Here is a 27,023-nt window from a genome sequence, read left to right as displayed (position 1 = left end):
CTCTCCAGAAAGTGGGCATAGAGGGAACCTACCTCAACATAATAAAGGCCATATATGACAAACCCACAGCAAACATCATTCTCAATGGTGAAAAACTGAAAGCATTTCCTCTAAGATCAGGAACAAGACAAGGATGTCCACTCTCACCACTCTTATTCAACATAGTTCTGGAAGTCCTAGCCACGGCAATCAGAGAAGAAAAAGAAATAAAAGGAATACAAATTGGAAAAGAGGAAGTAAAACTGTCACTGTTTGCGGATGACATGATACTATACATAGAGAATCCTAAAACTGCCACCAGAAAACTGCTAGTGCTAATTAACGAATATGGTAAAGTTGCAGGATACAAAATTAATGCACAGAAATCTCTTGCATTCCTATACACTAATGATGAAAAATCTGAAAGAGAAATTATGTAAGCACTCCCATTTACCATTGCAACAAAAAGAATAAAATACCTAGGAATAAACCTACCTAGGGAGACAAAAGACCTGTATGCAGAAAACTATAAGACACTGATGAAAGAAATTAAAGATGATACCAACAGATGGAGAGATATACCATGTTCTTGGATTGGAAGAATCAACATTGTGAAAATGAGTATACTACCCAAAGCAATCTACAGATTCAATGCAATCCCTATCAAATTACCAATGGCATTTTTTACGGAGCTAGAACAAATCATCTTAAAATTTGTATGGAGACACAAAAGACCCTGAATAGCCAAAGCAGTCTTGAGGCAAAAAAATGGAGCTGGAGGAATCAGACTCCCTGACTTCAGACTATACTACAAAGCTACAGTAATCAAGACAATATGGTACTGGCACAAAAACAGAAACATAGATCAATGGAACAAGATAGAAAACCCAGAGATTAACCCACGCACCTATGGTCAACTAATCTATGACAAAGGAGGCAAAGATATACAATGGAGAAAAGACAGTCTCTTCAATAAGTGGTGCTGGGAAAACTGGACAGCTACATGTAAAAGAATGAAATTAGAACACTCCCTAACACCATACACAAAAATAAACTCAAAATGGATTAGAGACCTAAATATAAGACTGGACACTATAAAACTCTTAGAGGAAAACATAGGAAGAACACTCTTTGACATAAATCACAGCAAGATCTTTTTTGATCCACCTCCTAGAGTAATGGAAATAAAAACAAAAATAAACAAGTGGGACCTAATGAAACTTCAAAGCTTTTGCACAGCAAAGGAAACCATAAACAAGACGAAAAGACAACCCTCAGAATGGGAGAAAATATTTGCAAATGGATCAACGGACAAAGGATTAATCTCCAAAATATATAAACAGCTCATTCAGCTCAATATCAAAGAAACAAACACCCCAATCCAAAAATGGGCAGAAGACCTAAATAGACATTTCTCCAAAGAAGACATACAGACGGCCACGAAGCACATGAAAAGATGCTCAGCATCACTAATTATTAGAGAAATGCAAATCAAAACTACAATGAGGTATCACCTCACTCCTGTTAGAATGGGCATCATCAGAAAATCTACAAACAACAAATGCTGGAGAGGGTGTGGAGAAAAGGGAACCCTCTTGCACTGTTGGTGGGAATGTAAATTGATACAGCCACTATGGAGAACAATATGGAGGTTCCTTAAAAAACTAAAAATAGAATTACCATATGATCCAGCAATCCCACTACTGGGCATATACCCAGAGAAAACCGTAATTCAGAAAGACACATGCACCCGAATGTTCATTGCAGCACTATTTACAATAGCCAGGTCATGGAAGCAACCTAAATTCCCATCAACAGACGAATGGATAGAGAAGAAGTGGTACATATATACAATGGAATATTACTCAGCCATAAAAAGGAACGAAATTGAGTCATCTGTTGAGACGTGGATGGATCTAGAGACTGTCATACACAGTGAAGTAAGTCAGAAAGAGAAAAACAAATATCATATATTAATGCATGTATGTGGAACCTAGAAAAATGGTACAGATGAGCCAGTTTGCAGGGCAGAAGTTGAGACACAGATGTAGAGAATGGACATATGGACACCAAGGGGGGAAAACTGCGGTGAGGTGGGGATGGTGGTGTGCTGAATTGGGCGATTAGGATTGACATGTATACACTGATGTGTATAAAATTGATGCCTAATAAGAACCTGCAGTATAAAAAAGCAAACAAAACAACTAATACTAAACTTTCATTGGGTTATTTGTATGGAAATATGTTAATATAAATGTTTCAGATATTACATGAAATTTCTAAAAATCTTATATTTGTATTTGTATGGAAATATGTATGGAAATATGTTAATATAAATGTTTCAGACATTACATGAAATTTCTAAAAATCTTATATTTGTATTTGTATGGAAATATGTATGGAAATATGTTAATATAAATGTTTCAGACATTACATGAAATTTCTAAAAATCTTATATGTTCTGGTATAATGTTATAAGTAATAATCCTAGTTATTACTTTAAAATGTATATCTCAGAAATAACTAATTTTCTTGTCAACTGCATTATTATGAACTTTCATCAAATTTTTACCGTGGTCATTTTTAAGTCTTTTGTCATTTACAGACAGTTCTGGGTGTACTCTGATGATTTTGCAAATATGTTCCTATAAAAGGGTTTCATCTTCAAGAAATTCATGGAAAAGACTCTGACAAGTACCGGTTTCTGGTAACTGACTGTACTGCTGAACTGAATGAATAAGCATTTTCAGAACTCTGATGAAAAACTGATGAACTCATAAAAGTGCTAACAAAAGATCAAGATAAAAAAAACAATTAATTACATGGGACTGAGTGAACTGATGAGGATGAGTATAATTTTTGTGACTTTCTGTCTGAATTAAAAAAAAAAAAAATCCCACAAGGACTCAGAGGCAAAGAATATACAAATCAATTTTCACTGCAAAGGAAAGGAGCTGTTACAGTGGAGGATTACTGGACTGAATGTCAATATTATGACATAGTATGAGTGTGTTTCATGTTTGGTAATTGCAATCATTCTTGCTTTTGTTGTAGTCATCCATGTACAATGCTTGGTGTCAGTCTATTTATCTCTTGTAAAAATAAAATACAGTGTGTGTGTGTGAAAAAAATGAAAAAAAAAAAAAAAGAAAAAAAGGGAGAAGACTCAAATCAGTAGAATCAGAAATGAAAAGGAGAAGTAACAACTGACACTGCACAAATACAAAGGATCATGGGAGATTACTACAAGCAACCATATGCCAGTAAAATGGACAACCTGGAGAAATGGACAAATTCTTAGAAAAGCACAACCTTCCGAGACTGAACCGGGAAGAAATAGAAAATATGAACAGACCAATCACAAGCACTGAAGTTGATACTGTGATTAAAAATCTTCTAACAAACAAAAGCCCAGGACCAGATGGCTTCACAGGTGAATACTATCAAACATTTAGAGAAGAGCTAACAACTATCCTTCTCAAACTCTTCCAAAATATAGCAGAGGGAGGAACACACCCAAACTCATACTACGAGGCCACCATCACCCTGATACCAAAACCAGACAAAGATGTCACAAAGAAAGAGACTACAGCCCAATATCACTAATGAACATAAATGCAAAAATCCTCAGCAAAATACAAGCAAACAGAATCGAACAGCACATTAAAAAGATCATACACCATGATCAAGTGGGGTTTATCTCAGGAATGCAAGGATTCTTCAATATATGCAAAACAATGGGATAAACCATATTAACAAATTGAAGGAGAGAAACCATATGATCATCTCAATAGATGCAGAATAAGCTTTTGACAAAATTCAACACAAATTTATGATAAAAACCCTCCAGAAAGTAGGCATAGATGGAACTTACATCAACATAATAAAGGCCATATATGACAAACCCACAGCCAACATCGTTCTCAATAGTGAAATACTGAAACTATTTACTCTAAGATCAAGAACAAGAAAAGGTTGTCTACTCTCATAACTATTAGTCAACATAGTTTTGGAAGTTCTAGTCACAGCAATCAGAGAAGAAAAAAAATAAAAGACATTCAAATCAGAAAAGAAGAAGTAAAGCTGTCACTGTTTGCAGATGACAGGATACTATACATAGAGAATCCTAAAGATGCTACCAGAAAACTACTAGAGCTAATAAATGAATTTGTAAAATAGCAGGATACAAAATTAATGCACAGAAATCTCCTGCATTCCTATACCCTAATGGTGAAAAATCTGAAAGAGAAATTAAGCAAACACTCCCATTTACCATTGCAACCAAGAGAATAAAATACCTAGGAATAAACCTACCTAAGGAGACAAAAGACCTGTATGCAGAAAACTATAAGACACTGATGAAAGAAATTTAAGATGATACAAACAGATGGAGAGAATTACCATGTTCTTAGATTGGAAGAATCAACATTGTGAAAATGACTCTACTACCCAAAGCAATCTACAGATTCAATGCCATCCCTATGAAACTACCAATGACATTTTTCACAGAACCCGAACAAAAAATTTTACAATTTGTATGGAAACATAAAAGACCATGAATAGCCAAAACAATCTTCAGAAAGAAAAATGGATCTGGAGGAATCAGGCTCCCAGACATCAGATTATACTACACAGCTACAGTAACCAAGACAGTATGGTACTGGCACAAAAACAGACAGATAGATCAATGGAACAGGATAGAAAGCCCAGAGATAAACCCACACACATATAGTCACCTTATTTTTGATAAAGGAGGCAAGAATATAAAATGGAGAAAAGACAGTGTCTTCAATAAGTGGTGCTGGGATAACTGGATAGCTACATGTAAAGGAATGAAATTAGAACACTCCTTAACACCATACACAAAAATAAACTCAAAATGGATTAAAGACCTAAATGTAAGGCCAGACACTATCAAACTCTTAGAGGAAAACATAGGCAGAACACTCTGTGACATCAATCACAGCAAGATCCTTTTTGATCCACCTCCTAGAGGAATGGAAATAAAAACAAAAATAAATAAATGGGACCTAATGAAACTTAAAAGCTTTTGCACAGCAAAGGAAACCATTAACCAGACAAAAAGACAACCCTCAGAATGGAAGAAAATATTTGCAAATGAAGCAACTGACAAAGGATTAATCTCCAAAATCTACAATCAGCTCATGCAGCTCAATATCAAAAACACAAACAACCCAATCCAAAAATGAGCAGAAGACCTAAATAGACATTTCTCCAAAGAAGATATACAGATTGCCTACAAACACATGTAAGGATGCTCAATGTCACTAATCATTAGAGAAATGCAAATGAAAACTACAATGAAGTATCACCTCACATTGGTCAGAATGTCCAGCATCAAAAATTCTACAAACAATAAATTCTGGAGAGGGTGTGGAGAAAAGGGAACCCTCTTGCACTGTTGGTGGGAATGTAAATTGATACAGCCACTCTGGAAAACAGTATGGAGATTCCTTAAAAAACTAAAAATAGAACTACCATACGACCTAGCAATCCCACTACTGGGCATATATCCTGAGCAACATAATTCAGAAAGAGTCATGTACCACAATGTTCATTGCAGCTCCATTTACAATAGCCAGGAGATGTAAGCAACCTAAGTGTTCATTGACAGATGAACGGATAAAGAAGATGTGGCACATATATACAATGGAATATTACTCAGCCATAAAAAGAAACGAAATTGAATTATTTGTAGTGAGGTGGATGGACTTATAGACTGTCATACAGAGTGAAGTAAGTCAGAAAGAGAAAAGCAAATACCGTATGCTAACACATATAAATGGAGACAAAAAAAATAGTTTCTGAAGAACGTAAGAGCAAGACAAGAATAAAGATGCATACGTAGAGAATGGACTTGAGGACACGGGAAGTGGGAATGGTAAGCTGGGACAAAGTGAGAGTGGCATGGACATATATACACTACCAAATGTAAAATAGATAGCTAGTGGGAAGCAGCCGCATAGCACAGGGAGGTCAGCTCGGTGCTTTAGTGACCACCTAGAGGGGTGGCATAGGGAGGGTGGGAGGGAGATGCAAGAGGGAGGAGATATGAGGATATATGTATACGTATAGCTGATTCACTTTGTTATAAAGCAGAAACTAACACATCATTGTAAAGCAATTATACTCTAATAAAGTTGTTTAAAAAAAAGAAAGATCAACTGCTGATCTGTTTAATTTAGATTCAGATCGTCTGGAATCTTTTCCTCAAAACAAGGTGCTTGGTGTCAAATTAGGAAATTTCAGTGACTCTTTTGATCTTTGCAAACCAAGCCAAAATTAGATTTTGAAACTCGCATGGCATTTAAAAATCTCAATTATCCAATATTCATAAAGTCCATTTTTAAAAAAAATTAAGATGGATGGATGATAATATGCTAATTCTTCTCTAGTGGTGGAATAATTACCCATTTTTTTGTATTCAAGTTCTTAGAATCAGAGATGCTAAGGAACTGGAGTCACAATCTTGATGTATTATAAATAAAAATTAGAATGCTTCTATTGATTTTTCTTAATTTCAATCTATCCTCTTCCAACTAAAATCAGAAAAATCATTACTTCATTTCAATATTACCAATTTACTGTACACTTTTTTATCCATTAGGATCTTGATTTTGAGTAATTTCATATGCATCACACACCAATATGCTGTTTTTTAAATTATTTAATATTATGGCATGTTTTTAGGAGAAGGCATCTAACTGTTAATTATTAAAGTTCTGAGTAAATATTTATATATATGTAAAAGTAAATCTCAAAAATTTTGGTTAAGTTAGAATGTGTTTTATTAAAAGATGCTTAATAATTACTTCACATGAGCAGTGTCCTCTCTCATACAACCCGATCTCTCTTCCACCACTGGACACAACCACTTACAAAAATGAGATGGTTAGTTATTTTGGAGAGGTTAATATTTCAGACCAAGTCGTGTGGTTTTGCACAAACCTCTTAACCCATCGAAGTTTTATTACCTTATATTTAAAATAAGAATAGGAAAATTTGGCCTGTTTTCTTCATAGAGCTGTTGTGATAATTAAATCAATATTATCTTAAATTTTTTAAAGTAGCAATGCATATAAAGGTAGATAGATATGCATATGTATGTATGTACATATAATGTCATACACAATATTAGCATTTTACAAATAAATCAATATAATTTCCATATATCATAAATAGTACATAAGAAATATGATTAGAAAAATATGGAGGCAAATTGATATTTATTCATTTAGTTGTATTTGCTAAATGCCTCCCATCTATTTTGGATCAATATACTAGATTGATCCAAAGATTAAAAAGTTAAGCCTTTTCCTACGAGGGCTCCAATTTTTGCTACAAGAGAAGTAAAGCCTGACTGTTCTTTCCCAAAACATTTCTTGAACATCTTCAAACCAGGATGCTGCACTTGATGACAGTTTTTCTTTATGTGGCAGCTAGCAATGCACTTAGCTCAGTGGACTATTTGGCATTCACTGAATATGTTTTAGCCGTAAATCGTCATAAGGCCACTTTCTTCTGAACCTATTTCATTTAGTCACAGGCTCTCATTTCTAGTCTCATTTTCAGTTAAAAGTGTTTCCTTGAAGGATATAATTAACTGGTAGATTTAGAAATGGAAAACTATGTGGATTTGGTAAGTCATTTGGATATTACTAAAAATACAAAAACACCTTGGACTTAAATCCTGAAAGAATTAATTAATGGTCTTCTCCTACTTCTGAGCAATCAAATCAGCTCATGACCAAGTTTTACTTATTAGTAATTAACGTTTATGATGCCCTATTTTAGATATCTCCCTAATAATCTCAGCACAAGAAACAAACAATTCTTATTGAGAAAACATATGCTTCCAACAGGGTCTATTGTTTTACTCATAGTATGGTATACCAAACTACAGATTTCTTAAAATATAGGTTGAAAGACAGTATCTCTCAAACATCAATATGTTTGAGAGCAATGTGATAAAACTATTTTGTCATACCCTTGAATTATAGATTTAGTAGTCTTATTTTTTAAATATCTCTGAACAATTCTAAAGCTCCATATATGTAATTTGTAATTTTCTAAAAGCACAAACTGGTACAAATTTTTGTTCTTTACTCAACATTGGACATGTAGAAATTTTCTTGAAGTGGTAAAAAAAGAAACTCTGCTGGTGGAAGTGAAGGGAAAATGCAATGGTCCACAAGAGTGACTGTTCTGAGACAGAAACAGACATTTCAGACACATGCAATAGCTAAGTATTCTGTATTTGCTGTAGAAGCAAAGCATGTTTTTAATTTCTAAAGTTATTGCCTTATGTGATAAATTGCACATGATTGTGACTTATGAGAATTTTCAGATGTCAAGACACTCCATTCTTTAAGGTTATAAGGGGTGAGTTATCTTTTGTTTTTCATGTTGCTACCTGTTTTGTCATAGCACTTCTAATGGGTCTTTCTCAGCCTTTCAGCTACATTTCTTTCTAAATCTATTTTTTCCTTATTCTCATGTTCACTTTCATTTTGGTAACCTATTATTAAGTTTAATAAAATATAAATACATTATACATTTAAATGGTATATATCCTCTATATAGGACAAGACATAGTAAAGGAAAACTACATTTTATTTTTGCAGTCACACAGATTGAGACAAATCAATACAATAGAGCATGCTGTTAGTAAACAAGTAAGTGACCATGACTATTTTTCTAGACATATATTTTTCCAGTTTGTTTTCATTTTTCATTGAAGTTTTATGTCAACCTCCATGAAGGCTACATTCTATACTTAGATACACATAACTTCCATTTAATCAATGGTAAGATGTGCAGATAAATATAGTCAGGCACAACCTATAGTCAAGGTTATTATGCAAGACACATTTTCTAGATTATTCAGGAAAAAGAGATATTCTGAATATTTTGGCTTATGCATATAGAGGTATTCAGAAATTTATCATCAGACTTCAAATTTAATACTGATCTTGGCAGTATTCATAGTAAAAGGGTTTATTCTAATTCCTTTTTACTAGTTTGATGAATGAACTACATATCTGCATTTTGGTTTCCTCTAAAATTTAGTTTACTACATAAAATGTGATCAAAGTTAGAAGGGACAGTAGAATGTAGGAGTTGAGGATGAAGTCTCTGGGTTTAGAGTCCAAGCCACTGGCCAGTGTGACCTTGGGTGGGTTACTTTGCCTCTCAGGCTCAGTGTCCTCATTCAGAAAATGAGAATGCCCTAGAACTTATGTCATAGGGCTGTTGAGAAAATATATGAAGTAAATCCTAAAGATACAGTGTTTGACGTGTATTATGTATCCATTCCACTTTTGCAAATACCTCTTTATTCACATTATTCTTACTATTGAAATAGTTATACAAACATGGCTAGTCTTTTGTTTTTAGCTGTATTTCAATGTGAGCAATATATGTGCAACATTATTATAAGATTCTTGTGTATAAACATGTAATACATGTTATGAAGATACCCAATACATGCTTCCTTATGACTATAATGATGAGCATTTTTAAAACTGTGTTCTAAAACCTACATTATCTGGTTTCAGTAAAGAATGTTTTTAAAATGTCTAAGCTGCAAATTGATTTCAGTAATATGAATGTATTTATGGATTAAACTAGCTTCTATTTACACATTTGATACATACCATGAAGATACTTTAAAGTTAAAATTTTTAGTCAAGGAAAATACCTTGGGAAAGAATATTAACTAAATTTGGGGAAGATATACGTATGATTTTTCTTTACATGCCTCACAGTTCTATGAGTATGTACTATTATTATTATTTTTTTTTACCCATTTTACCTACAAGAAAACTGAAACTCAAAAAGTGAAAGTAAGTTTGCTTACACTCTAGAGCATGTGCTGTGGGTTAACATTTCATAGTGTAACAATACAACTTTAATTCTCCACACAAATCAACCTTATGGAAATGGGTCACTTTTTCACAAAAGAACAAAATTCATCTCACCTCTGAAAATTAAAATGGCACTTCTGGATAAAGCAGAATCTCACTGAAAATGAATAAATAAGTAACAAGCAGTTGAGGAATGGAGGAAGGAGAGAAGGGAAAGAAGATGAAAAAAATCAGAAGGAATACAAACCAACGTATTAACAGAGTTATCTCTGAAGAGTAGGATTATAGAATTTTGATTTTTACATTACATATTTACATTATACAGTATAATTTTTTAACCCTGAATATGGATTAATTTTGTAACTTAAAAAAGGAGACAGTATTTAAAAAAAAAGGACCCCTTCCAGGCTTCCCTGGTGGCGCAGTGGTTGAGAGTCTGCCTGCCAATGCGGGGGACACGGGTTCGAGCCCTGGTCTGGGAGGATCCCACGTGCCGCGGAGCAGCTGGGCCCGTGAGCCACAATTACTGAGCCTGCACGTCTGTAGCCTGTGCTCCGCAACAAGAAGGGCAGAGATAGTGAGAGGCCCGCGCACCGCGATGAAGAGTGGCCCCCGCTTGCCGCAACTAGAGAAAGCCCTCGCACAGAAACGAAGACCCAACACAGCCATAAATAAATAAATAAACAAATACTTTAAAAAAAAGTAAAAGTCTATAAAAAAAAAATTTTAAAAAAAAGAACCCCTTCCCCCAAATTACCAATTCACTGGCAATTCTGCCATATTGTAAGACAACCATTATTTGTACCTGAATGATTTACTCACAAGAAATGAAGAAAGGTTTTTAAGAAGTTAAACCAATTTGTACTTTGTTTGAGGTTATCAGTAATTAAAGGGTTTCATAGAAGTTTACCTGATGGATTACTTATTTTAAAAACTATTGCCTTAAAAGAAGGCAACATACCTAATATTTGTTCTAAATAAGTATTGGCCAATAAAAACATTTATATTCTTAAACCTCCAAGAAGAAAGTGGAAAGAAACAGTTTAAAAATTCAGCATTAATTCCATTATGAAGATTATCTTTATGCAACATGTAAATATAATCTTCCCTGCTTAAGGACATTTAAAACTGGCTTCCTTCCAGTCATAGACACTATGAACTGATCTTTGTGAATTCCATTAAGAGGATTATTTATTTATTATTTTAAGGTTTATATTTTGGAATAGAGAACTTAGACTAATTGAAGACATTTTCTTACCTATTGCATTGCCTTATACATTACAGCTAAGAAATCAAGATTTTGTGACCAATAGGTTATACATAAATGTTATTATTTTTCTGTTTTAATTAAATGTGATTTTGTTTTCTTTTCATACTTTATGGTTTACAATGAGCATGCATTGGTTTAATAATTAACACAACATTTTTTAATGTGGGGGCCCTGTTGTATAGATTGGACAGCACTCCCTTCCTTAGAGTCATCAATTAATTGTTTTTCTCTTTGTCTTCTCACATCCCATGTACCGTTGGGAAAATGACAGAGACTTTGAGAAGGAAGGGGTGAGATGATATCAGAAAAGGTTGAAAAATGTCCTGATGTCAAAAAAGGCAGGCTGTAAGGTCAGAATACAGGAAATGCGGTGCCCCTTTGTGAGGGCAGACAGAGACTGAGACAGGAGGGAGGGAACATTTTCCTGCTGGTGGAAGTCATCCTGAGAGGCATCAAGGTGACAGGAAACCTGTGTGTAGTGGTGACATTTGCTTCCAGAGAGGTTCTAAGAGGAGGATCCAAGAGTCTCCAAATTTCTCTTGGAAATAGATCATTCTCTATATCCCACTGTGAAGTATAAAATATGGTGAAACAGAAACTTGAACAAAATAAGTGTTTAGCAGTTTGTTACCAATTTTTAAGATGGCTCGTTCTGTACTTGTTTTTGGTAAAGGCAGAGAAGCTAGCTGTTGTTAAGGCATCCAGTGGTGTATGACTCAGACAACTTCCTCTCCTATTTTCTCAATTTCTCTCACAGTAAAGTGTAAGAGACTGAGATATAAAACAGCATATCAAGCAGAGTGACCTTATTACCCACTGTAAATAATCTTTTGAGTACCAATTAATCAATTCTAAGTAAAGAGACTAGAAAATTAATCTTCCTGATGGATATTGAAGACCCGTGACTGCCAGTCAACAAGAACAACTATCTTACTGTTAACTCAGATATTTTAATAGAAAACTAGAATGTCCAGGCAAATGCCACACATTATATTGACAACAGGAAATGCTTTGTTTTAAAATATTTAACATTGAGTGATAGCTTCACTCTGTGTTCTTAACACATGACGGCATGGTTTATACAAAGATGTTTCTGATTTGAATTGACTCTCTCATACTTTAAAGCAGAGTTCTGATTTACAGACTGAAGAATAAAAGCATGAAATTTCTTTTATGCTTATTTAACCACGTGAGGGTTTTTTTAATGTTAAAATATAACTTAGCATTCACCTCTATTTTCTATGATGGAACTTTTGACAGAATGACAAATTTGAGGAAAGATCAAAGTAGATGAACTTCAAGCTAAAATATTTTATCTTTTTTTTTTTTAGTTAGGATTCATCAAGTTGCTACAGAACAGAAATTATGTTACTGCTACCTGAGATTTTAGATTCACTTTTTTTTTTTAATACATCTTTATTGGAGTATAATTGCTTCACAGTGCTATGTTAGTTTCTGTTGTACAACAAAGTGAATCAGCCACATGCATTCATATATCCCCATATCCCCTCCCTCTTGAGCCTCCCTCCCACCCTCCCTATCCCACCCCTCTAGGTTGTTGCAAAGCACCGAGCTGATCTCCCTGTGCTATGAGTCAAATTCATTAAAAGTTGGAAATCATGATAGCATTTTGGAAAATGTATGGGTTATAAAATTTTGTTTTAAACATTGGTTTTCTTATATACTAGTAGTGTGACATTAGCTAAGCCTCTGAACTTCAACTTCTTCTTCTGTAAAACAGGGTTAACTGTGCTTCCTTTGAAAGCTTGTTGTAAGGATTACAGGGGTTCCATGTATGTCTTTATGTGAAAATTCTAGTACCTTGCCTGGTATGTATGCTCAGAAAACTGATGGCTTCATTATTATTATTGTTGTTATTATTCTTTGGCCTCATACAGAACACAAATAATGTAATCAGTTTTGTAAATTACCATTCAATTGGATATTTGCAATTATTCACTGCATAATTTTTTTGCAGTAAAAATTAAACCTTTCAATGGAATCTGCAAGAGTGGCAAACAGATGAAGTTTTCAGTTAACAGTTTTTTGATATTGAAAAAATACTTGATATTCAACCAACTTGACAGATTACTGATCACTGTTTTCTATTCCCTTTAAAACCCCCAAAAGTAGACAAACTTCTATATTATATTAGCCAAGAGACAAAGAGATAAAGAAAATGCTATATAATTAAATGGTTACATTTTTAAGGGACATTTGTGGTTTCAAAGTACAAGCCTATATACTTTTAAGTGAAAAACTAAAGAAACAAGTGTAATATTTTAATAATATAGTTTAAAAAGCAATTTCCTTTAAAGGAATTCATGAAAACCTTTAACATGTCATTCTGTGACAAATTTATTTAAAAACTGTTAGTGCTTCAATTGTTATTAAGCTAAATGGCCTTAGTTCCATTAATATACTGAAAGTGAAAATCATCTAAATATTAAAAATAAGACTTAAAAGTACTTAAAAGTACTATTTGGTCTCGTAAATGGCATCAAACTGATTCTGATTTAATCATACTGGAGTGTAGTAAAATTTTTTGGACATATATAAGCAGGTATAAAGACTTTCTTACTCATTAATGTCTACTGTCCAAACTAGCAACCTTTGTTGAGTTCCCTGTTGTCATAGGATCATTATAGTATACCAAGAGCTACAGCATTATCTGAAAGAATGTCTGGAGTATGCGCACGAATAATGTCAAATGTAATTTAAAAACCCTATACCATGTAACTTGCACAGATGAATGTCAGACATGAGAATAACTATACAGACACTGGCTCTAGAACTGGCATGGTACCTGTTTCTGCCATCTTTGGGAGCCAGCATTTTGAAATTAGTTAGAGGGGACATGATTTCATGAAGGGATCCAATGGGACCAGTGTCACTGACAAGAGAAGAAAGCTCCCTCCAGCTGGGCAAATGTTCACTGTTGGGGCCACACTGAACAGTTTTCATCCTATCAAAGGTTTCTGCTGAGAGGCCACTAACTTAGGGAAATTCTCATTCCCTGTTGCTAGAGAAACCTACTGTATTCACTTCTGATTATTTTATGAGTTGGGAAAGTTATGTAATAAATGACTGCAATGTATACATAATTATATTTTTCTATACTTCAACTTGATTTCAATCTCAAGTTCCCATACTGCCAGTGGAGAAAAATTATCTCAACCAGTTCAGATTAATTTTGGTCACAGGTTCCCTTGTCAACTCAGGAATTTATTTTCCTCCTCTCTTTTTTTCTGGGTTGGATTTAAATTTTGGAGGTGTTTGTAGCAGGGAGCAGCTGATCTTCTCACCTCTCCACATATACATCTGCATTCTGGTCAGTGTTGGTCCAAGCTGATGCTACTGCTCCTTTCCCTGCCTTCCTGCAGAGGTGACTGTGAGTGGCTCTCTGCCACATCTGCTCCACTCGTGCCAGCATGGGAAAACATTCAATAGAAGCATTTTTCTACAGGATTGCACCTAGAACACACTGAGGTGGGGGAATTCAGTGAAGCCTCCCCAGGCTCCACTTTAGACAAATATTCCCTCTGTGTTCTAAACCTATGGGAGGCTCTTATTGGATAATCGATTTAGTGTACAGACTCAGACTCAAGGCCACACTAATGTCTTACACTAATATCTTAGATATTGTTACCTCTTGAGCTTTCTTCTCAGCCTGAACAATGTTTATCTTGTAGATATATGGAGGCACGTGGACAGGAGTCTTTATTTATTGATTTTTGGATAGGAGTCTTTTAAATCTACTGTTTTATGTCCTACTCAGAACCTGCTCAAAATACAAGCTTTTGAAACTCAAAATCTCCTTTCTCACAAATCGTTGTTATTGAACTTCAAAAACTCTTAATTTAAACTCAATAGCCAATAATTTTCTCTTTTCTTATTCAGCACTGGTGTTTCTGCTGTGATCGCCCTGCCCTGAGTTAATGCATTGAAAGATCGAGTCTGAATGGTGAGAGACCCATAGGTTATAAAGCAACAATAACAGCAATGATAAAATAATTACAATGGACACAAAAACATATAGATTAATATATCAAAATAGTAACAAACTGCGACTGATTTCTCTGTCATTGCTATACAAGATCAAGCTTATTGTTTAAAAAGGATCAAAGGAGAATAGTAAGCAGGATACCTGGATTACAAGTTCTTTCTCCCCTTGGAGCCTGCTTCCTGAACTGTCTGGACTCCAAGACTTGACTCAGCCTGTTCTCTTCCCCAGGCAGCTCTCCCCTCCACCTCCATGCATAGGCTGCCCCTCTCAGTCCATGGTTCCCTCAGTCTCTGGCCTCCCTCTAGTCATGAGAAATATCCAGGCTCTCTCATCTCTCGCCTATGGCATTTGTTTAACTCTACACTGTATCAGGGATATCTGTGTAGTGATAAGAGGACCAAACCTAGAAGGAGAAAACTTGGATTTTATCTCTGTTTCAAACATCGTGGCAAGACCATTTCAATTCTCAAGCCTGTCTGTGGATCTCATAACTGCCCTTGCATTGTTTTCAGTCTGAGGTTTATTGGCTAAAGTTTTCAACTCCTTGTGTATAGAAATCAAGTCTCAATTTCCAATAGTGCTTTGTACTTAGTAAATATTTGCTGAATCAAATAGAGTGGCAGATGAGAAACAAAGAATTTACTGATAAATCTAATGGGATAAATGGGGAAAATAATGGTAAGTTTATTTTAGTTGACTAAGTAAATATCATCTTACTGACAGAGGGTAGGCAAGGGGTTGGTTATGGGGCTCCCTTTCCCATCCCCTCCATCTCAGTCAACAATTGTGATTTCCTTTTCTTATGTCTGCAGAATAAAAGTTTTGACTCTTTCTCTGCACAATTAAGAAGAGGTAATATATAGTAGTAATATAGGTAATATAGTAGTTCATTGCAAGGAAAAGGGCTGCAGATTAACTATGAATTCACCTTTCTGAATAAGCTCAGAAAGCCTTGCCAGGTAAATACCAAGTTAGATCACTTTCTTTAAAAGAAGATACAAATAACTCAGTTTCTAGACAACAATCTAAACCTTTTTAGTATTTCAACAAGTGGCATTTGGTGTTTTAGCTTACTACATAGCTTCATGTTGCTAAAGATTATCTATCTATGTCAAGATAAAAATAAACTTACCTCTCTCATTCTTAGCCCATCACACCTGCTATTCAATTATGTGCTCTTTGCTTGTGGGTACCTGAAATAGTAAGAAAGAATAGAAAACAAATTAAATATAACTCAATAGCATTTTGTGAAAGGCAAATATTACAAATTTAATTGATGACAGACACACACTTCATAAAACTATTAGCATGCAACTCCAGCTGCAAAAACTGAACAACAATATGCCTAAACTGGTTAGCAGCAAAAAAGTAAACCAATTACATTGACAAAAGCCACCATAAACAAAAAAACTGTATTTAAAAGATGAACAGTTTTGGCATTCATCCCTACCATCGAGTTTTTCACTTTCTTTTTTCCATCAAAATTTAGCTCACGTTTGATGTTAGCAAGAATTGCATTACTATTATTGCTAATTTTAGTTCTGTTTATTACCTTGAGGGTTATATATTGTAAAATAATTTTGGTGCCTCTAGTTAATGTTAATTAGTTCTTTTAATAACCTATAGACCTATTTGTTATGTTTTTGTAGGTTTACTTTTTTAACTATCAGGAACTTAATAACTGAGAATATTTAACATTACTGTTGCATAGGCAAAATTACAGAGTTACTATTAGTGTTACCTGTTTAACGTTTAGTCATCCTTTGAGTCCTGCGACATATTTCCTTAACAATCATCAGCCATCAAGTCTGATAGTCTCAAAAGAATTATCAGCCCTCTAAACTGCCTTCAAGGGCGATGATATTTAGCACTGAAAATTACAAATAAAGTTTTTGAGGTTGAATAGCAACAACTTGCCAGTGACACTGATGATTTGTTTGTCAAAACAAATTGTTATAAACTACGCAAATGAAGTCCACACACTCCTTTGAGTGAAAATAAAGTGAATCTACGCAATGCTTACATGTTGGATGGGATATTTAATGTGCGGGAAACTCAAAGTTTGAAGAACTAGGCATTTAGACAGTGGTAAGTGGTAATCTTACCTCTTTATACTCCATTACTCTTTCTCACGAGAGACATGCTAATGCAAACAAGTCAACCAGAATTTGTGTTTAGCAAGATAAAGCTTAGAGGATAGTTTAAAATCCATTTATTATTCTAAATCCATTTTTTTCCATTAACATGTTATACATTAGTGTTTACTAACCATGATTCATGTAACAGTTTAGTTTGTTAACTTTTAAATTATTTAACAACCATAAGTTATTAATACACTTTTAAAGTATTACACAAATATCTTAAAACAGGCTTGGGTTCATTTTTGTAATTTTTAAATAGAAAACATTTTAGGCATCTCTTGAAAAAGAAATAAAGCAGGCATTTAAAGCTAGAAAACAAGTAATTCCAAATTTAGTTTTTACAAAAGTTTTCAGCTTTATTGACAAATTATGGCAAACATATTTGACAAATTGTGGTTTCCTATTTAGAGAAGCTTACACATGGAACTTTATGTGTGTGTGTTTTTCTTTTTTAACAAATACAGGTTAAAACACTAAACAAATTCAGTTAGCTACATACATACAGTAGCTGCTTGTTTTCAACCCCATTAAAACAGCATTTAAAATTAAATTTACAAACTTAATATCGAACAGCTTCATCTAACTAACAGATATTAAAAGACAGGTTAAAACATCTTATCTACAACTTTATTATAGCTAGTTCAAATATCATGTTACAGTTTTTTAGCAACCCTAAACAAAGTTTTTGCTAGTTGATTGAGACTCAAAATCTGTTAACAGATTCATGCTCTTTCTTTAAAAAGAAAGAAAGGAAAAAAAAAAGATTACACACAACAATGAAAACAACCAAGAGAATATCATCCTACTGAATGGTTTATAGACAATGCTTGCCAATATTTTTTTTAGTCTGTTTTATAAAATAATACTAATGTCAGTGTCACGCCAACAGTATCAGGGCAATACAAGAAATATATGGAAGCAATCATGAGCAGTTATCCCTAGAATAGGAACAAAGAAAAGGACTATTACTTGTCATGTTGCTGTTTATGTGGAGAACACAGGCTATGAATTGTCTTTGAGGTGAGGTCACAGGCGAGGAGAACCCTCAGTATCTACTATAGGGGTGCTCCCTGTATCCCCCTCGGGCTGACCTTGGTGGTGGTGCCTTCAGGCTGGAGCGGGTCATGGCCCATTCTTCTGGTGCTATGAACAAGAGAAAGACAGTAGCATTCACTTGGCTTCACAGTTATCAAAAACAGTTATTTAAGATGCAATAGCCGAAAAGAGAATAAAGGATCTTAACACTGAACGCTCTAGACTTACTACATTTTCCATATGGTGAGATCATACAAAAAAGTATATATTTTGAAATACAGCCACTTGGAATTAAACTTGCAGGGCATTTTTCAAAGCAGAGAAAGTTAAAGTCCATTTATTATGTGTTAAATAGAAAGAGGAGCATCAAGGTAAACCGCCCCTCCCTAATCCTTTGCACAGACTCCTAAAAGAAACTGGATATAGGAAACCAGTGGTTCTTAGCCCTTGATTAACATAGGATTCAACTGGGAATCTTGAACCCAAACCAAACCAAACCAAACCAAAAATGACTAATGCCTAGTCTCTATCTCCCAAACCAAATGATTAAAAACTCTACAGGGTGAGACCTAGGGTTTGGTATTTTTTCAGTGCTTCCCTAGATGACTCAGGGTCCAACGTTGAGGTTCATTGTGCTAAACTATCCAAGTCAGTGAGAGAGAAGAAGATATGGCGTAAATTTTCAGTAACAAATCAGTAAAGAAAAATCTTCTATCAGTTTTTCGAAAAACAAGTTGAAAAATAAAGAGGTATTAGTACTCTAGGAAAATTCTTCATTTATCTGTTAATCTGACTTCCAGTAACCTCAGTGCTCTGGGACCTGGCCAACAGACAAGAAACAAGCAGCCAACCTTTTGAGTGTTGTGGAAAATAGCTTTTTTAAAGTCTATGTACCCAAAAGGGAAATGTAGTGCTCCTTCAAAGGGCCAAGGGGTTTATGGTGGCTTAAGTGGTTCCAGAAACTAGGTTATCTGGGTCTTTCAATCAGAAAGAATTCAGTTCTTCATTAGAAAGCAGATTTTATGCATTGGGCTATGGAGGGAGGAAGTATGGATATAAGAAAAGGGATTACTAGAAATAGACACACTGACATTGACAGCTGATATACAAGATGGTGGTAATGGAAATAACTGGAAAATCACTTCAGATTGAGGCCACTGATGTAGGGCATATGCCCCTGGATAGCTCAAGTGCCTCTAAGAATGTTTTTAGCAAAAACAATAAGAAAAATTTAAATTGTACTTACTATACTATAAGGAAAGGAATAATCATCTATAATATAGAAAAATGAACAAAAGTTGGATCAATATAGGGGAAAATAGCATTAAAGGGGTGAACATTAGGTTTCTGAGGATATCCTTCATTAGGATACCTTTATTACAAATGATATCTGATGATAAATAAAAAATTACATTTCTTTCACTATTTAAGGTACACGCGTATGATTATTTCAATATATGATAGGACACAAAATAGAAGTGAGATCCTAAATAAATATGAGAAGTGTTACCTTTGGTCAGAATACAGATTTACCTAGATCAGGGGGTGGCAAACTAAGGCCTTTGAGCCAAATTTGGCCAGCTGCCTGTTTTCGTAAATGAAGTTTTACTGGACTACAGGTATGCTTACTTATTAACATATTGTATGTGGCTGCCTTCACTCTACAAAGGAAGACTTGAGTAATTGTAATAGAGACCATACTGCGTGCAAAGCCTAAAGTATTTACACACTGGGCTTTTACAAGAAAGGTTTACAGGACCTGCTCTAGATCATGTTGTCTTTTTTGGTGGGAGATTGTAGATGTTGGTCTTTTTCATGTGATCTCTTGAAGACAGCAGTTTACCACCAAGCTGCTAGACTTTCTCAACAGAGACATTTTGGAGAAGAATTTTATGTATGTACTTGACTGGAAATAAAGAAAAGTTTCTTTGATGTACTGGAAGGGAAAATGGATCTTGTTTGCAAGCTAGAAAGTGCCTTGTCAGCCTTATAGAATATGAATTTTACACTTTGTCTATGAATAATCAAGAATACGTCAGTGCCCTCATCCTCTGGAGGTAAAATCTACCCCATTTTATTACTTTTTTTTAGCAAAGGGAACGCACCACTTTTTGCTTCATTTGTTCTAGAGTGTTAAAGATCCCTGGGTTGCAATCTATGGGCTTTAGGAGCTGCAATAATATAGGTTTCAAGTTTTCCCAGGGGATGGAAGTCCTGGATTGTTTCTTAGATGCTGAATGTTCCTGCAAAACAGTGAAACAACAGCAGGCAGAGTGACAGCCATTACTGCCACATCTACCCCCAGATTTGTCGGAACTTTTAAACTGGCATAATCTTGGGGACTTGCCACAGAGCAAATGTGTTTAATGAAAACTCACTGACTTGGTTTTATTTGACTTTATCTAAAACTCCAGGGCAGCAAATTGATGGACTAAAACCTTACATCTTTTAACTGTTGACCAACATTAAAATGGGGAGTGACACTGTTCACTGCTGTATCCCCAGCACCTGGAAAAATATGCAGTGCATAGCGGATCACATAATCCACTAAATGTGGGAACTAGGAGGCATAAAGAGCTTCCAATGACAACCTTAAAAACACTAACAGTTGAGCTGAAGAAATTCAACATTAATTTTAAAAGCTCTATAAATAGGAATCTTATATACTTGTTATAAAGTCACACCTCTTACTCACTAGGGTTAGTTAGCTAAGTATCAAAAGTATTTCACTATTAGATTGAATGAAATAATCATAGCGGAGTCCTATTACAAAAAAGTGTTAAAACTTTTTTCATTGCACAAAAATATGCTCTTTCATAATTCTCTACTGGTATGTGAACTAATACTATGCTCTTTCTTCCTTGCTGAAGGCTAGGAAAATGGGAAATACTATTAGCCCAGCATAATAGTGATACTGAGCAGGGCCCTGTGGGGCTCCTGTGCACAAAAGCCTTTTGTGTCCCCCATTTCTTTGACTACAAGAAATAGGCTTCATTCAGCCTCCATGGCCTTCACTGAGTTCCAAAGGGCAGATTCAAGCAGTTGTTAATTAGGGAAGGGAGAGGATGCAGAGACAAGGGTGAAATAGTCAAGAGAAACAATAGTGCAGCTTTGGGGTAAGGTCCTAGTTCCCCATCAAGGAATACACACAACAATATATTTGAGCTGTTTTGCAGATACTGAAACCCCCACTAGGTGGAAGAAGTTAATGGTTAAAGATGGTATGCTGCCCACAAGTACATAGACCCAATACCAGTTGGAACCTGAAGATTGATGATGTTGACTCCTACTTACCTCACCACCAACCAATCAGAAGTATGTCCACAAGCTGATCACTCCCTCTTGGAACCATTACTATAAAACTTCTCATTACCCTCTCCAAGTTAGTACACATAGTTTTGAGGGCATCAGCCAGCTGTTGCCCCCTTTGCCTGGCAAAGTGATAAAGCTATTCTTTTCTACTTCACCCAAAACTCTGTCTCTGAGATTTAATTTGATGTTGGGGTACAGAGGCTGGATTCAGCTTCAGTAGTAACCAGAAAGGCAGCTAAAATGAATTCCTAACCAGGAAAAGTAAGTTTTAGATTTTCTAAGATTCCTTACCATTAGCAGAGGAAATCAAGGATTAATTTCACTTAATTCAGATCTTGGGCCCATTGCTTACATGTTCTCAATAATAATTGAGATCAGGGAAATACTATTTCTATTTGTGCCAAATTTCCTTGGTCTATATTTTTCCTAATATCATAATGTTTATATTTAGACACACATTTAGTCACCACATTACAATACAAGCCAGCTTCTCTCAGTGAAGTTATGGTCTTTGTGTCTGGACTGGAGAGCACTGACTTGAATGTTTTTCCTTTGTCATGAATCATATAGTGTGCCATTGAGCCTTGTGTGGTCAGCTTCTGCTCACCAGAAGCTCTTGGATTACTTCAGAGATAGAAGTGATTCTTAGAAATCCAGAGGGATTCTAACTTGAGTCCATCATGGAACCTTGTACATAGGAATAGAGAAATCATTATAAAGTCTTAATGATGGGAATTCTCTAAAATGTGAAGTTATAAAGGCCCAGGAATGGACTTAGAATTTATCTGTCTTCTTGGGCTTCGACTATTCAGCAGATAAAGTAGATTTAAATGTTTTAGGACTTCATACAAATTTTGGAGTCCTGGCCAAGTGTTTCTTTTCCCATGAAGGATGTCATTAAAAAAAATCATTACAAACAATAAGGTTTAGAGATCTTTCTTTTTTACTTTTGGAAAATGATAAAGGAAGTAAGATTCTCTCAATATCAGGATGATTGTCATCTGAGAGGCACTAGGTAGTCTATGCATGTAAACAGAGCAAATAAATACATTATTCCTTAGAGAAGGTGCAAAATAAATGTCTGTCAAGTTGGACATTACTGGAATGGTTTACAGAATTGTGGATCTGGAAAAAGCAAATGAAGATATGAAAAATAGAGTTCAACTGACTTAATTGAATTTCCGTTTCTGGGTTTCCCAATCCAGATTTTAATGTACCATATGGTATATGAATAGGAAGGAAAGTGGTCAAATAAAGCATTCATTAGATAACATTTTCTTGTTTTTTCTTCACTAAAGATCTCCTATATGCCAGTCCTTGTATTAAACCCTGCATATGAAGATAGTTTAAGGAGCCTTAAGGAGATCACAGGACAACACTAACATGAAATGTCATAGATTACAGCACAATTGTAATTGATATTTGAAGAAAATGCTGAGGAAAGCGTAGAGAAGGGAGCTACTAACTTCCATCATTCAGTTGAACTTGGATAGAACTCTAATACTGAATCAAAACTCTAAAACTGAATTAAAAACTTTCCTGTATTAATTATTTTGTATCATCTGGCCTGGTTTTTTAAACTGGATTCTAAGATCTATGAAAGGAAAGACTTTCTACAGTGACAAAGAAGTAGTAAGGACACCATAAATATCTGTAAGCTACATATAAATAAATGATGTTATTAACTAAAAAGGAATTTAAAAATCAGTTATGCAAAATAAGTAAAACAGGACTCATTTAGAAACACATTGTTAGAATTAGGTTATAGTGTTTTATATATTTGAAATATATCAATATTTCTTTTAAAAAATTATCCCATCTCTGGTTTTTTAAACTCAGACTGATTTTTTTTACCCAGTTCAAGTTTTACAGAATGCATAGTGTGTAATCTCCATTACATGTTAATAAGCATCATTGAGGAACATTTTACTTTGATAAAAGGGTGTAAATTACCCAGGTAACTCTTCTTGTGCATTAAATGTTACTCTAGTGACTTATAAAACTATTGCATCTCAAATACTCTGTTCTCAGCGGAATCAGGACTATTAAGTGGCATTTATCTCTCAATGTTCTCTCATTCCTGCCATGGGACTAGGTACTTTGGGGAGTATTCAGAGTGGGAAAGAAAAATCTTGATGATTTTTAAACTTGCAAAATGGTGTTTTCTGAGTGCCCCAGAGATACTATAAACATTGAGGTTGTTGGAGGGAAAAAAATGAAGCACAAGAACAAGGCACCAATTTATGAAAAGTCGGCATTACTTATCTGGAAAGTAAACTTTTAGTGCTTATGTGTCTCGCTGGAAGTAGGTTTAACATGCCACCTTCAAAATAAACTAACTTTAGAGATAGTTCAGAAAGGACATAGGGTGTCATAAAGATTACTGAGGACAGAGCTCTTATGCTCACACTTTGCTAGACCTAAATAGCTAGTTGTTTATATTTCTGAGATCTGAAAAAGAATCTCAAAGAAAATTTTTAATCACACTACAACAAAAAAGGACAGCTCTTGCTATTTATTTTTCGTATACTGTAAACCAATTTGCAAAAAACACAACTATTGTAAGAAATCTAAATTAATCTCTACTATTACAATCCACTACTGTCTTTGGTTTTAATCATTTAAGAGCATTACAACAGGTTGATTAAAGTTCACACTGCCTCTGAGCCACTCAGTTTGTTGGGCTCAGTTAGGTTTCTCATTTCTTAGAGGGATATCTTTCTATTTAAAAGCATATTTCAAATATTTAAGTACATGTTGCTTTATGGCTATTTATTCCCAAAGAGACTATGTTAGGTTAGATGTTTTGTAGTTGCTGTTGTAACTCACTAAAATAACAATGTCCATTTTCTTTAATTTTAAAATACTTATCCTACTAAAAAAATGAAGATACTTACTACCATTACACCTTCTAGGTGTCAAGCATAGTGCTAGGCATTTTATGTGTATTATTAGCTAATAAAATTTTCTTCCACGATGGGTGCTAATGTTGTCTTCCTTTTAAAGATGAGAAAACTATAGCTCAGAAAGTTTAGTTGTTGGGAAAACCCAGAATTTTTATTTGTAATTGTCTCACCATCTTTCCACTACCCTTTTTATCTGAAAGAAGCTCCTGATTTCCACTCTCTTTTTCCTTTTCTTTTCTTGGATAGAAAATAAGACAATTTATTTTACTTCCTTCTGATTATATAATAATTGGTGATTCCAGGACTTCTCTGGTGGGGCAGTGGATAAGAATCTGCTTACCAATGCAGGGGACATGTGTTCGATCTCTGGTCCTGGAAGATCCCACGTGCCACAGAGATACTAAGCCTGTGCACCACAACTACTGAGCCTGCGCGCCTGGAGCCTGTGCTCCACAAGAGAAGCCACCGTAAGGAGAAGCCCGAGCACCACAACGAAGATCCAACACAGCCAAAAATAAATAAAATTAAATCTTAAAAAACTAATAATAATAATTGGTGATTCCAACAACAAACAATTGATTAGCTTAATGAGGAGATTGTAGCTTTAATTTTGTTAGTAAAAATGTAGGCTGCTTGAAGTGAATTTGCTAAGGTGCAAATCTAGGTGTTTAAAGTGGAAGGCAGGGTTAACTGATCTGCTCTAAGCATTTTCAGATATTAATGGAATATTAGAACCTAATGGTTCAACAATTTCATCCACACAATTTGTATTGTCACTATATGTAATTACAGAGTTTATTGTTTTAAGATGCAAAGGGTAAAACAGAATAGTACTGAAAGAGAAATATGGATGATCAACATTTATTTTCAGAGATGAACATAATGAGTTATGTTCTAAGAAGAGTGAAATTTCAGTTCTCTATCATTTATGCTCTCTGGAAATTCAGGCAGCATCTGGGAAGCAATTACAGCTATTATCACTGTCACAAATTTTTAATTAGACATTCCCTGTTAGAAACAAGTAACACTTGAGATAACCCATTTAGAGAATAATAAAGGACTGTACTCCATTCCCAACTCTGGAGTTTTAAGACACACATGACAGGTACTCAGTAATTACTTATTGAATAAATTAATTAAATTTAAATATTTTACATCTTCATTTTGTACCCAGAAAGAAGACATAGACCTCCCTCAGATGGATCCCTTCAGTTTAAATGGAAGTCCCATGAGTCCTATAGCCAGGCATGCTTTTGAGTTCTAGTTCTGCCTCTTTCTTGTTGAAAGGCCTCTTTGGCAAGTCAGCAAGTCTCTTCATCTACATACTGATGGCACATTTTAATTGTCAGAAACCATTCTGAGCTTCTGACATGCATATCTAAATCCCTGTGAGACATTTCCTCAAGTGTCTCAAACTCAACTTTTTTCAAAACTAAACATCTTTTCCTCCATGCTACTTAATACTCTAAGTTTCCTATTTCAGTGAATAATGCTATTACCTACAACTTACCTAGTTATACATCAAAAACCCTTGACATCTTCTCAATTTTGCTCAATAGATGTAAGCGATCATCAAGCTTTTTCTTTTCTTCCTTAATATGTTTCACTCACCCATTTCTTCCTATCTCCACTAATCCTATTCCATGGCAAGCCATTATCCTCTTTGCCCAGAGTACTCAGCTACCTTGTTATCTTTTGTGTTTTTCCCTGATTTTAAGCATATATACACATATATGTATGTATATATGTATATATATGCCATAATGTATATGTGTTCTATTGTACATATGCATACATGAGTATATATATATTCCCTACTGTGTGTGTGTATATACATATGTGTGTATGTATACATTCCCTACTCTTCTCCACCTTCTTGAGAGAGGAACTTGTCCAAATACAATTGATTAGGCCTGTTCAGTTGCTCTTGTAGCATATTCAAGATCAAGTCCAAATTTTTTAACAAGGAATTCCACACAAGGCCTAACATGGTCTGAACCTTGACTTCATTTTAGACAATTAGAGTTGATGACTTTGGTGATCATCTAAAGTACAAGTATTCTATATTGCTTATTGAAAAAAAATTCTTGTGTTTCAAAATACAAGTAATGTTGCTGATAAATTTAAGACTTTAAAATCTTTTTCTCAAAAGGAAGGTCATCTTATTTTTGCATGGAAATGGACCAATTAGGAGAAGGTACCAGTAAAACAAACCAGTTTAAGGTTTCAAGTACAAAAGACCCAAACTTTAGATACCTGTTAAATTTTGGCAAATGAATGATTTCACTTCATTTAATATACTGAGGAAAAGGTTACATTTTCCCTAACAATGAGTAAATGCTTATTGATTAGATTTTTTGATCACTCACTATTTTGATTCATTTTAAGAATCATCATCATTTTAAGAATGATGATGATTTCTGGTAGTGCTCCCACAAGCCAGAGATGGGTTGGGTCTTTGGGACTTTTGAAGTGCTTCTCTTGGTT

The 27,023-nt window shown here is 34.7% G+C and overlaps 1 protein-coding gene and 1 long non-coding RNA gene across 2 annotated transcripts in view; one reads left to right on the top strand and one right to left on the bottom strand.

Annotated features, from left to right (window-relative positions):
• Positions 1-27,023, top strand: part of LOC309638422 — a 313,379-nt gene that overhangs the window by 141,710 nt on the left and 144,646 nt on the right. The window lies entirely within an intron of this gene.
• KHDRBS2 (KH RNA binding domain containing, signal transduction associated 2) overlaps positions 12,447-27,023 on the bottom strand; it is a 754,183-nt gene continuing 739,606 nt past the window's right edge. The window contains exon 9 of the mRNA XM_082414355.1: positions 12,447-18,426. Coding sequence (XP_082270481.1) covers positions 18,329-18,426 — 98 coding nt within the window. The 3' untranslated portion in view covers positions 12,447-18,328. The remainder of the gene's footprint in view (positions 18,427-27,023) is intronic.

The sequence above is a fragment of the Balaenoptera physalus genome, assembly GCF_965194825.1.
Source record: "Balaenoptera physalus genome assembly, chromosome: 11".
Classification (NCBI taxonomy): Eukaryota; Metazoa; Chordata; class Mammalia; order Artiodactyla; family Balaenopteridae; genus Balaenoptera; species Balaenoptera physalus.
This window is presented reverse-complemented; position numbering and strand designations above follow the sequence as displayed.